General features: G+C 42.2%; 1 protein-coding gene across 1 annotated transcript; it reads right to left on the bottom strand.

Moving 5' to 3' along the window:
* Positions 1-7,232: 7,232 nt before the first annotated feature.
* LOC122316131 (receptor-like protein 9a) lies at positions 7,233-11,286 on the bottom strand. Its single transcript, XM_043132665.1, has 4 exons — positions 11,257-11,286; positions 9,897-10,275; positions 9,630-9,791; positions 7,233-9,543 (listed from the first exon to the last, which is right to left on the bottom strand). Exons 1-4 carry the CDS (start codon positions 11,284-11,286, stop codon positions 9,350-9,352), a joined length of 765 nt encoding a protein of 254 aa, XP_042988599.1. The 3' UTR covers positions 7,233-9,349.
* Positions 11,287-12,925: the final 1,639 nt, after the last annotated feature.

Here is a 12,925-nt window from a genome sequence, read left to right as displayed (position 1 = left end):
TGACTAATGCCTAAAATCATGGTGTTGATTAATCTTGTTGATTTTGTGTAAAAAATTGGATTCTGTCAATACTCCCCCTCAAGTTGGCGCACGGAGATCTGTAATGCCCAACTTACGTGAAAAATGATGAAATTGTTCCCGCCCTAAGGCTTTAGTGAAGATGTTGGAACTTGCTCATGGGAGGAAGTGTGGGATGAAGTATCATGTGGTGGAGCGATGAGTAGTGGGACAGCTAGCCCAATCCGAATCAGTATGAGCAGTAACATGTCAATTACTAGAGGAGGAGAAGAAAATGCCTTGCCCTGGGCTGCTTTTGATGTAACGAAGAACACGAGTGGTTTCTTGCATGTGAGGAACATGAGGGGTATGCATAAAATGATTGAGAATGTTCAGTGCAAAGACAATATCTAGGCGGGTGATAGTGAGATAGGTGAGGCATCCAACGAGGCATCGATAAGCACTAGGATCAGGAAGAAGTGTGCCATCGTGATTGGTGAGCTTCAAGTGTTGTTCCATGGGAAAGGGAGCAATGCAGACACCAAGTTGTCCACTGCCATTTAGAATATCAAGAGCATATTTTCATTGATTGAGGAAGATGACTTTGTGGGAGCGAACAACTTTGAGACCAAGAAAATATTTGAGAGGATCGAGATCTTTAGTTTTGAAGTGTGTGGAAAAAAGGCATTTGAAAATTGCAATCCAAGAGAGATCATTACCAGCAACCAGAATATCATCAACATAGATAAGAACAATGGTGATACTCATGGAAGTGAGCATTGTGGACAGAGAGTGATCTGCTTAAGACTAAGTATAAATTGCATTAAGAAACATAGTGATTAGTTTAAAAAACTAGTTGTAGGATGCTTGTTTGAGGCCGAAGAGGGATTTGTGAAGGCGACAGACATGGGTCTCCCTCTTGGGACAATAACCAGGAAGTGGTGTCATGAGAACCTACTCATCAAGATCTCTGTGTAAGAAGACATTTTTGACATCAAGTTGATGAATGTTCCATTGGCAGGTAGCAGCGACAGCTAACAAACACTTAACAGTAGTCATTTTTGTAACAGGAACAAGGAGGGGAATAACAGGAAGAGATGTATTTGTGAGATCAGGAGTATCTTGGAAGGGAAATATTTTTTTCATTGAAAGTAATATCTCTGGAATAGAAGGTGACCTGGGTGTCGAGATTATAAAGTTTGTATGCCTTATGAATACCGAGATAGCTGAGGAAAATATATTTAGAGTCACAGGGAGAAAATTTGTCTCTGGAAGCATGAAGGGTTTGAGCATAACAAAGACATCCAAACATGCATAAGTAAGCGCAGCGCAGTGGAGTGTCAAACAGAAGTTCAAAAGGAGATTTATTTTGAAGAATACAACTTGGGGTGCGATTAATGAGATAAGTAGCAATGAGAACATAGTCACCCCAAAATTTCAGAGGTAAGTGTGCTTGAAAACGGAGACTACGAGCGTCATTTAGGAGGTATCGGTGTTTGCACTCCACAACACCATTTTGTTGTTGAGTTTCAACACAAGTACATTCATGAATAATGTCGTGGATATGGAGATAATTTTGAAAGTTGTGGGAAAGAAATTCTTATCCATTATCAGTTCTTATTATTTTAATCATGGTGTTGAACTAATTTTAGATAAGTGCAAAAAAATGTATGAGATGAGTATAAGTTTCAGATTTTTGTCCCATTAGATATATCCAAGTAATGCGAGAAAAATATCAACTATTGTAAGAAAGTAATGAGCACCACAAATTGAAAAAGTATGATAACCACCACATATATAACAAAAAAATGCTATTAAAAGCAAAAGTACTTTTATTAGCATGTGAAAGAAAAGGCAATCTAGTGTGCTTAGAACGAGCAAAAATATCACAATCGGAAAGAACACGAGGATTATTAGTAAAAAGACTAGGAATATTTAATATGGAATGATAACCTAGGTGTTGGTGCCATAGGATCTTATTGGCAGTGAGCTGAGTAGTAAAAGCAGTAACGGGTTCGGACCGATACACATAAAGTCCGTTGCAAAGCTCACCTGCTCCAATCAACCTCGTCGACTGTGGGTTCTGAAAAAACAACTAGTAGAGGAAAAATAAACAAGGCAAGAATTATTAGTGGTAAGCTGAGGGACAGAAAGGAGATTAAAAGTAAATTGTGAGACAAAATAAACATTGTACAAAATAAGTGATTCAATCAAAGGGCATGTGCCGACCCTTTCAATTTGAACGGTTTGACCATTGGGTAGACTTACAGACTAGGCATGAGGGGGTGGGGTAGGTTGACTGAAGAAGCTTTGGTCAAAGCACATGTGATGGCTTGCCCCACTATCAACTACCTATATGCGGCAACAATCAAAAGTGAAAAGTGAAGAAGTTGTACCCACAAAATTAGCCGATGGAGTGGTTGGGCTACACAAGTCTAGAAATTTTAGGTAGAGATCAAGTGAGAGACCAAGGACCGGCAATGAGAGGTTGGAGGAATAGACTTGATGAGTAACAAGGGCCACGCCAAACGGTGGTTTGTCAAGAAGTGAAGGCTGATGAGGGGAATGAGGCTCTCGACTAGGTGGGTATCCAATTAAACGCCAGAAATAGTTGCATAGGTGGCCAGACTTGTCGCATTTCATTCATTGGAGGTAGCTTTTTGGGGGGCCTATAGAGCTGCTGGAGTGAGCAGCCAGGACCATGGTGTTGGCTGGAGCGACCGCATGTGGAGGAGGTGCTGCTGCTCTTCCTGAAATAGTATAGAAAAACCTTTTGTGATGGGGAAAGGGGATCCATGACTAGGATTTGGGTTCTGAGTTGGGAAAACGAGTCATTAAGACAAGCAGGAATTGATAAACGTGTTCATCCTCTGCTTTTTGTTGCAAATCTGTAAGATCATTGCTAGTTTGGAGGTGACTGAGTTCATCCTAGATTTTTTTAATCTGGTTATAATACTCATGAATGGAATGGGTATTTTGTTTAAGGGAAGAGAGCTCGCATTTGAGGTGGTAAAGTTAGGCATTTATTGCCGTGGCTGAAACGGGATTGAAGATCAATCCAAATGTCTCATAGATTTGTGTGATACTAGAGTGAGTTGGCAAGAGATGGGCTAATAGAGTTGAGAATCCAGGTAAGAACCATATCTTTTGTTTGATTCCATTAGGTGTAATTGGGAGAAGTTTTGTCAGGAGGGGTTAGAGAACCATGAACAAAGCTAACTTTATTTTTGGCATTGCGAGCTAGAGTCATGGCCTTTTGCCATTTGGGAAAATTGTCTCCAGTAAGTAGTCCAAAAACAAGAATGAGATTGGGGGAATCAGAGGGATGAAGGAGGTAGGGAGAGGGAACGGTGGAAGAAGAAGAAGAAGAAGCCATGAGAAAGGGAATGGGGATTGTGTTTAGGCTGATACCATGTTAAAATTATAAACAAAAGCTTTTTATTTCACTAAAACTCACATATTACAATGAAACAATTGACATTTAAATATATATAGGGAGCTAAGCTATATATGGAAACATATAAACATATAGAAAGAATTGATATATACAAATCAATGACTAATGCCTAAAATCATGGTGTTGAGTAATCTTGCTGATTTTGTGCAAAACTTTGGATTCTATCAATATCAGATGATCTGAGTTGATATGTGAATAGTTGTGTTTGTGGATCCTATTGAGATGTGTTTTAAATATAAATAAGTTAAAATATATATGTTTGAATGTATGAAGTAGGTTGAGAGAAGTTTAACTTCTGATTCACGGAAGGGCCTAGAGCTTTCTAGTCCTGATCCTCCTATATGGTCGTAGTCTTTCTTTTCGTTGTCGTGTACTTTCTTGGGGCCATGTCGGTAGTAAATGCCATGTGGTCCCTTTGTAAATTGTAGACGGATTAATCAATAAAGACTTGTATCTTTCTTTTATGTCCTGACTTTCTTCCCACGCTCTAAATTATCCTCTCAGACTATTTGGCTGCCGTTTACCTATAGTGTTTTTCTCTCAGAGATGACGCTTTGAATTCTACTCTCCTGTCATTAATGTTATGCCTGCCCTTTAGCCTTCCTGAGGGAGTGAGTTAATGGCTGTCGTTTCTCGTGCGGATTTGGAGGGATTTCAAATAGTGAGTCATTTATTGCTCATCTGTTGGTTGCCCTGCCTTTATGGCGCGGATGCTGTTTCCCCACCCATGCCATGAAATCTGTGCTGGCAGTTTCTGTGAGATCCACATATGATCTGATGGAGCCCTTCAATATACTCTGGATCTCAGGATGTGAAGTGCAGCCTATATATAGGCCTTCCCCCTTCGTTGCTTCCCATCAAACCTTCATTCCTGTTTCCTCAAGCGTTCTGAAATCCTGCCGTCTTTCCCTCCCTTTGCACTCATACTTGTTGCTCTTAACATCAATGGGTACCCTGGCTTAGGATTGGCTTTGCGATGCCGAGCCCTATGATGAGTTCTTGTGGAGACATGCACTAGTGGCCTCCTTGAGGCTCCCACAGATGCCCCTTCAAAAGCTATGATGTTCTTCATTATTGTGAGATGTCTTGAAAAGACAGCACACCCCCAGCTTCGCGGGACAATTGTTTAGTGGGTTTCTCTACCTTAGGACTCCTCGTGCAGTTCACAGTTTTTCCTTACATCCCGGGCTGCCCCCGCATCAGGGAAGAGCAGGGCTTCCTTGTTAAAAATGCCTTGTTTCCTTTTGTATAAGATGGTGAGTGAATGCTTAAGGATATGCAAGAAAAATAAGGAGAAAAATGTGTCGAACACGATTAGGGAATGGGAAATATTTAGCTAGCATCTAAGAATTTTTGCTCTAATGCACCTTGACGCTATTTCAATCACTTCCACACATCAAGTGGATTCGTAAATGTGCATTGATTAAATTATGATTATCCTCACTTAAGAAGCTAAACCACATTCATCAATATCATCTAATCCAACGTTTCCAAGCAATAAAAGCAAATTTATGAAGCTTACGTTCTAAGGGACATTTTCATGCTACTTTCCTCCTAGCAGTGACTGTATGTCCAAGAAGGGAAAGAAAATAAATGCTCTACTACAACGAAATCGGGCTCACGTTTAGCTTCCGTGAGGCGCAAGCGTGATTTACTTTCTGTAATGTACTTTGATGCAGGCATGGAGCAGGGGCATGATGCTATTTCCAAAATGAAGATGAGGATGCAAGGGACTTCCGTTTAAGTTAAAGAGTCAAGGCCATGCGGGGTCCACTTCCATCTAAATTGAAGAGCATAAGTACTCTGATGCAAGAATTGAGGTGCAAGTTGACGCAGGAGTTGATGCAAAGAGGACCGTTGGTTTGACGAGATGAAGTGGTTTTCATAAGTGCTTTCTGCAATGAGACTAGCCATGGATTTAATTCCCGTGAGACCTCTTGCTATTCTATGAAATATCCCAGACCATGTGTGAAATGGAAAGGCTTTATATGTTGAAGAGTCAAGCAAGTTGAAGGATGAAAGTTTCCTCCTTTACGTAAGTTGACGCAGGGGTCGTATGATGGGGTGCATATGGGGTCCACACATTGAAGAGAATTATGGGGCATTGGTCTTATGAGAGTTGTGATTTTCGTCAAACGTAAAACGTGAAGCTTGATTGCTGCGTTTTCGTCTGCTAAGTGCCTCTTCCACTAAATCCAAAAAATGAGATTAAAAATGCAGGGCATGAATTAATTTAAGCTTTAAAATTTCTACATGGCCACCTGCATATATGCAAAACAATTAACATCCTAAATTTCATGTAATAATTTAGAGATTAAGATCATAAAATTAGGCTATTATCAATTGAGTGAGAATTGATTTATCGACGCCACACTCATTCAATTACTAGGAAGAAAAGTGTGATTAACTCTAATTTAAGTGCAAAATAATTGCAATACTATAGCTCAATCAATTCCCTCAGGGGAGCATTCCTTTATGGGAGCTTTTCTGCACGAGGTGCGTGGCCTCATGGGAGTTCATCATTCCCTCAGGGGAGCATTCCCTTGCTGGAGCTTTCCTGTGCGGGGTGGTTCCTTAGAGGAGGTACGTCATTCCCTCAGGGGAGCCTTCGTTCATTCCCTCGAGAGAGCTTTCCCGCACAAGGTGGATTCTCAGGGGAGCCTTCGTCATTCCCTCAGGGGAGCATTCCCTTGTGGGACGTTTCCCGCGCGACGTATATCCTCGAGGGAGCCTTTGTTCATTCCCTCAAGGGAGCTTTCCCACGCTAGGTGGTTCCTCGGGGGAGGTTCGTCATTCCCTCAGGGGAGCATTCCCTCGTGGGAGCTTTCCTACACAAGGTGTATTCTCAGGGAGCCTTTGTTCATTCCCCCAGGGGAGCTTTCAACGTGAGGTGGCTCCTCGGGCGAGGTTCGTCATTCCCTCAGGAGAGCATTCCCTCGTGAGATCTTTCCCGCGCGAGGTGCATCCTCGGGGGAGCCTTCATTCATTCCCTCAGGAGAGCTTTCCCGTGCGAGGTGGTTCATCGGGGGAGGTTTGACATTCCCTCAGGAGAGCATTCCTTCGTGGGAGCATTCCCACGCGAGGTGTATCCTTGGGGGAGCCTTCGTTCATTTTCTCAGGGGAGGTATCCCGCACGAGGTGCATCCTTGGGGGAGCCTTGTTCATTCCCTCAAGGGAGCTTTTCCACGCTAGGTGGTTCCTCGGGGAATGTTTGTCATTCCCTCAGGGGAGCATTCCCTCGTGGGAGCATTCCCACGCAAGGTGTATCCTCGGAGGAGCCTTCGTTCATTTGCTCATGGGAGCTTTCCCGTGCGAGGTGGTTCCTCAGGGGAGGTCCATCATTCCCTTAGGGGAGACTTCCCTCTAGGAAGCATTCCCTCAGGAGAGCTTTCCTGAGTGAGGTATATCCTTGAGGGCATTCCCTTAGGGGAGCTTTCCCACGTGAGGTGGTTCCTCAGGGGAGGTATGTCATTCCCTTAAGGGAGCCTTCGTTTATTCCCTTGTGGGAGCTTTCCCATGCCCAGGAGCTTTCCCCACAGCGGAGGATCGTCATCCTCTCTGGGGAGCATTCATTTGAATGAGCTTCCCGCGCAAGGAGTATTTTCTCAGGGGAGGTTCGTCCTTCCCTCAAGAAGGTCTTGGTTCATTCCCTTAGAGAAGCATTCCCTTGGACGAGCTTTCCCGCGCGAGGTGATTGGCCTCTGGGGAGGTTCGTCATTCCCTCAAGGGAGCCTTGTTTCATTGAGTAAGAATCATAGTCATTTGTAGTTTTTGCAAGTTTCCTGAAGGAGATCCATCATTTTCATTAATCTATCATAAGCTCATATTTACAAAGTAAGCAGACAAAAAATAACAATAAATATAAAAATAAAAATGTGAGAAAACAGGGAGGGCCCCGGTTGTCCTTTCATCTTGGCATGTGCCCCTCCTCCACCCTCCTAGTTGGGATAGCTTGCATCCTGATAGGAGCTTGTCGCGACTTCAAGATTGGTGCATGCTTGCATGTCACCTCCCTCCTAGTGGACTTTAGCTCCTGCATATAGCATTCCTGTGTCAAAGCCTGCTCTCCCTGGATCTCACCAATTCCCTAAATTGTAGGAAAATTGATTTTAGGTGTTAGGTGAAGGTGATAGCTTGTAGCTGGTTGAGTGTCAGGCGGCCGATGATGGTGTTCTAGGAGGAATGAGCCTTTACTACTAGAAAGTCAACCATAACTGAGGCGACGCAGGGCGGGTCGCCTACCAAGACTAATAGGGCGATGGTTCCCGTCGGGTGGACCGTTTCTCCCAAAAAGCCTTTGAGTAGCAATTGGGTTGGTAGGAGCCGAGTTGTGTCTATCTCCATGAAGGTGAATGCATCCCAGAACAAGATGTCCATTGAGCTGCTGTTGTCGATGAGGATTCTTTTGGTTGTGAAATTGGCAACCTGCATGGTGACCACTAGGGAGTCATCATGCAGATAGAATACCACTTCCTCGTCAACTCCCTCGAAGGAGATTACAGGGGCGGATTCGGTTCAGGGGAGCTTCTCAGGTCAGTTGGAGGCTAAGTAAACTTCTCAGTATCAGGCCTCTCTGGCATGGGCCTTTCTCCCTGATGAGGTTGGCCCTCCACTAATGAAGCCTCCCACTTTTTTCAAATCTCCCCTACAGGGGGAACCGTCTGGTACACTTGTTGAAAGAGTGGGGGCGGTTAGTGCTGTGTGTCCCCTCTGTTGGTATTCCCGGACAGGACTCCTCTCCCTGGAGCGTCTTCTCCATGGCTGCTTTCTCCGCTAGAAGGATGGATACCGCAGTGGACAGTAGCTTGTTGGAGGTGATCAGCACTCCTCAGTGTTGTGAGAAGTGGTTCAATGGTGGGTGCAGTAGTGACGTTCCCCCGAGGTGTGCCGCTTCTCTTCTTGTGCAATAGTGAATGTCGAACGGTTGGACTTGTGTTGCATGCCTCTCACAGTGAGCTCCTCCTTTCTCAACTCTCAATGTTTATGTTCCATTTTCTCCTGAGTGGGGCCTTTGGTCAAGGTCTTTTCCTTTTTGCGCGCTCCCTCCACCTCCTTCTGCCAAGGCTCAGTTAGGGTGTGAAGGGTATCCTCTACTTTGATGAAGTTATCGGCCTAATCCATGAACTCTCAGAGAGTGGCAGGTCTTTTTTGCCAACTCAACCATGAACATCACTCGGGGCCAGACCCCTTCGAGCAATGCCACCAACGTGATCTTCTCATCTTGGTCTTCTGTGATCATCTGCTTCTTGTTGAACCTAGCCAAGTAAGTCTTCAGGCTCTCATCTTCCTTCTGCTTGATGGTGAGGAGGTAAGAGGCCGAGTGTCTTAGTCTTCAGCTGGCCATAAAGTGAGTGAGGAAAGGCGGGCCAACTCGTCAAAGTTCTCAATGGATCCAGGTGCCGAGGATCCAAACCACATTCTTGCGGGTTCCTTCAAGGTCAGTGGGAAGGCTCTGCATGCTACCTCCCTGAGGAACTTGTGCAGCGTCATGTGGGCCTTGAAGGTCTCGAAGTGCTCCACCGGGTCTCGGGTCCCATCATAAGCTTCCATGGGCAGGTTTTCGAACTTTGTTGGCAATGGTAGGCCTGTGCTGACCAGTAGTTGGTCTATTGAGCACGAGCTGCCCATCTTCCTAAATACCTCCTCATACTTTACCTGAAGGTTACGCAGGTCCTACTACATGCGTTTCCTTTCATCCTGGGCATTGTTGAACTCCTCCTCTTTTCTCGAATGTTGTTCGTTGACACTGGGCTCATCCTAGTGTACCGAATCATGGAAGGTATCCTTAAGGGCTTGGTTTTCCTCCCGAAGGTCCTTCACCTAGCTATTGAGCCTCCGAATGAGCTGCTCCATAGCGGCCAACCTTGCTTACTTACCACTTGCCATGCCTTCATCCTACTCCCATGCCAGCTGAGAACGGGTCCTCACAAGCATACGAAGGACACGCTCGACCATAAGATTAGTCAAATCCCACAGATAGTGCCAAATGTTAATGTCATGTTTCGTAAGCCCTTGGGCCGGGTCACTTAGCCGATCCTTGTCTTTGCTCGAGTCAGATCCTGAGGCAAGAGAGGGGTGATCCAAGGAACCTTCAATTCCAAAGTTAGTATAGAATAGAGATCAAGTGTTTTAAAGAAGAAGACAACATGTCGATCTAACCTTCTAGACTAATTACCTGAGATTGGGATATTGATTGGTCGATTTAAGAGGTTGTATCTCAAATATAGTTTCTTGAGAGATGAAATCTGACCAAGGGATGACAGGAAGCTTTCATTGATGTAATTCTCATCCAATCTAAGCACCTCTAGCTTGCTCAATCTGGATAATCTTTCAAAACCTTCAATTTAGACAAAGTATAAATTGATTTCTATTGCATAATTCAAAAAATAAAAAAAAAGAAATATTTAAACAGAAAATGAAAAACAAAACAATATAAACAAACCTTCATTTGGAACCCATCCAGATATTCCATTATTACCCAAATCCAGGTACTTAAGGTCTTGAAAGGGAAGAAACAGAGACGCATTCAGATACCAAACTTCATCAGTATTCGAATAGCTCCTCACAAGATCAAGCTCGATTAGACGCCCTGTAGTGTTGTCGCACACAACATGTTCCCACTCGCAACAATTACTCTCTTCGTGAGATGAGTTCCAAGATGTCAAGGGTTGATACGAGGAGTGCAGGCCGGAACCTTTGAGTTGCAAGAGAGCTACTCTATCTTCCCTCAAACAATCATGAATAGAAGATAATTGAAACAAGGCCGCCAACAGTAGTAACCACCACCCAAAAATTCCAAACTCCGTTTCATGTTTAGGCGTCTAAGCGAAATTGTTCTTAAAGAGTTTATATAAACACCTCAACATTAATGAGAAGACCTTGACCGATGACTTAGAAATTAAGGCCAAAGACTATAAAATTTATATGCATTATATATTAAATTATTTCATGGAAAAATGATAAAGTTGGGAAGACTTTGACTGATGACTACTGAATATGAGGTTCTATCCAATTTCTCAATCTAGTTCCCTACTTTTCAATTGTCTTTACCTTCTTGATTTTTGATATGTAGCGTAGAAATTACCTTGGAATTAAAAAGAAAAGATGAATATTTTAGATGAATTTTCAAAATATAATTGAATTAAAGTTTTAGAATTTTAAATTACTGATTTTTGAAATATTTCTTCATCCTTGAAATTTGTTAGTATTTTTAATGTCCAATAATTGAATTAATTGGGAGTTAGTAAGTTATATTGAATTAATTTTTTGTTAAAACAGAGGATGATCCTCTGTATTCATCCAAGGATCATAGCGCCTGCCTCTTTCTTTTCTGGAAAGCTGTTGTAGGTTTCCATTTTTTCTCATAATTTTCTGGCAGCCTCCTCAAGGCTTTTTTAGCCTTGATTTTTGTTCTCCAATTGAGGTTGGTCGCTTGGTGAGCTAAGGCTTATGTACATTTATGGTCCAACCTTCAAGCGGTTGTGTTTTTTGCCTATTATCGTTCGATTGTCTAAAACGTCTGCTAAAGGATTAAGGCCATTTGGATAGCAAGCAATTCAACTTTTTCAAACCTTAAAAGAATAATAATATTAAAAATAACATTCTAATAATATTTTATTTAATTTTTAACTTTCATCAAAAACCATCTTATATCATTTCACTATAGAAACACCAATTTATCCCTTTAAAATGCTTAATAGGAGGAGTAGGATAACTCCTTATAAAGCCCAAAATGAGTTTGTTCTTAAGTCCTGTGAGATTTCTCAATATGCCCTCTCACTTTGGGCTGGTATTTCTGGTACCATCATCATGGGTAGGTCGCAGTAGCCCATCATCGGTCATAGGTTAGCCTTGTAAAGGATGTTTAAAAAATGCTTAAAAGAAAAAAAATTATTTGCACTAGTTTACATATTTGGGGTGCAAATTTAGTGTACATCCTAGTATTGTCCTTATTTATTTATTTTTCTGATAAAATATTTCATAAAAATAAAATAAGAATACAAGAAGAGAAAAGCGTCATGGACCCTCTTTCCATCACTCTAAATTTTTGGGGCAAGTATGGGTGATGTCACATAATATCATTGAAAATGTCTTGAGTTCAAATCCTAACTCTACACTCTATCCTATTTAATTAAATATTTCATTTATTAGACATACTAATTAAGAAAGTTTGGCCCACATGTAAGAGAGGCCGTAAAGAATATAATAAAAATAATAAAATTTTCATCTTCCTTCCCATCAACTTAATCTTTGAGACTATGGATGATTTTACTATGAGTAATAAATGCAATAGAGATTGATTGGGAAGATTATTGTTGACAAACATATAAACTTTGAAGCCTTTAAGTCTACTATGACTAAAGTGTGGAAGCCTATCTCAAAACTCAACTTTGTGGACATGGGGGAGAACAAGTTTATTCTGGATTTTGTTGATTTATGTTACCTGGGACGTGTATGGGATGGGTAGCCTTGGCTTTTTGATCAAAATCTGATTTGCATGAAGTGGTTTAATGGTCTTACACCACCAAATGCGATTTCTTTCTCTCATACATTCATGTGGGTCCACATGTATAATTTACCTTATACTTGTATGAACTTCGAGGTTGGTTCACTAATTGGTGAAAGTATTGGCAAGGTTTACTATGTGATTGTGGATGAACAAGGCAAAGGGTGGGGTCGATTTCTGAAATGCCTTGTTGAATTGGATCTGTCCAAACCTTTAATTAGGGGGAAGACTTTGTTGTTGGAAGGTAAGCAGACTATTGTTGCCTTTAAGTATGAGAGATTGCCTAAATTCTATTTTCAATGTGGTATGCTTGCCCATTCAAGTGTGAATTTCTCGAAAACACCAAAAGATCCTTCTGTAGGAAATTCTGTCATTCAGCAATATGGAACTTGGTTGAGGGCTACAGGTCCAATTAAGCATGTTGGTATTGGTCAGTATGTTTCTCTTACTAGGGTTTCTGGGAGTGGCAGTTCACAGTTGCAAGATTCAGGGGATTCTCTTTCAAAGGATAAAGGTCAGGCATCTGGGCATGGCATGGTGGCCAATTTCCCTACCGTTGCTAACAACCATGTTTCTTTGCAAGATGGTACTGAGCAATGTTCACAAAGTAGCCCTGAGTTTTCTGTTCTCAAATGGAAAAATATTTTGAGGAATAAGGCTAAACTTCCTACCAAGATACCACCCAAACCTGGTAGAATAAAAAAGAGGAAACAACTTGTTGGTTCATCTATTGAATAGGAGGAGACCCCAAGGACATTGCAAAAGATTTCCCTAGTAGTGCACCCTTTTCATGGATCGGCAAAGGCTGTTGATCAGCCCCTCCGGATGCCATGAGGTTTCTAAGTTGGAATTGTCGAGGGCTTGGCAACCCTCGATCAGTTTATGAACTTATCTGTTTGGTTAGGGAAAATAAGCCAAGTATTATCTTCCTAATGGAGACAAAGTTACCAAGATATAGAATGGAC

Source organism: Carya illinoinensis, chromosome 7, assembly GCF_018687715.1.
Source record: "Carya illinoinensis cultivar Pawnee chromosome 7, C.illinoinensisPawnee_v1, whole genome shotgun sequence".
Classification (NCBI taxonomy): Eukaryota; Viridiplantae; Streptophyta; class Magnoliopsida; order Fagales; family Juglandaceae; genus Carya; species Carya illinoinensis.
Note: the sequence above shows the minus strand (reverse complement) of the source record. Positions and strands in the feature narration are given on the sequence as shown.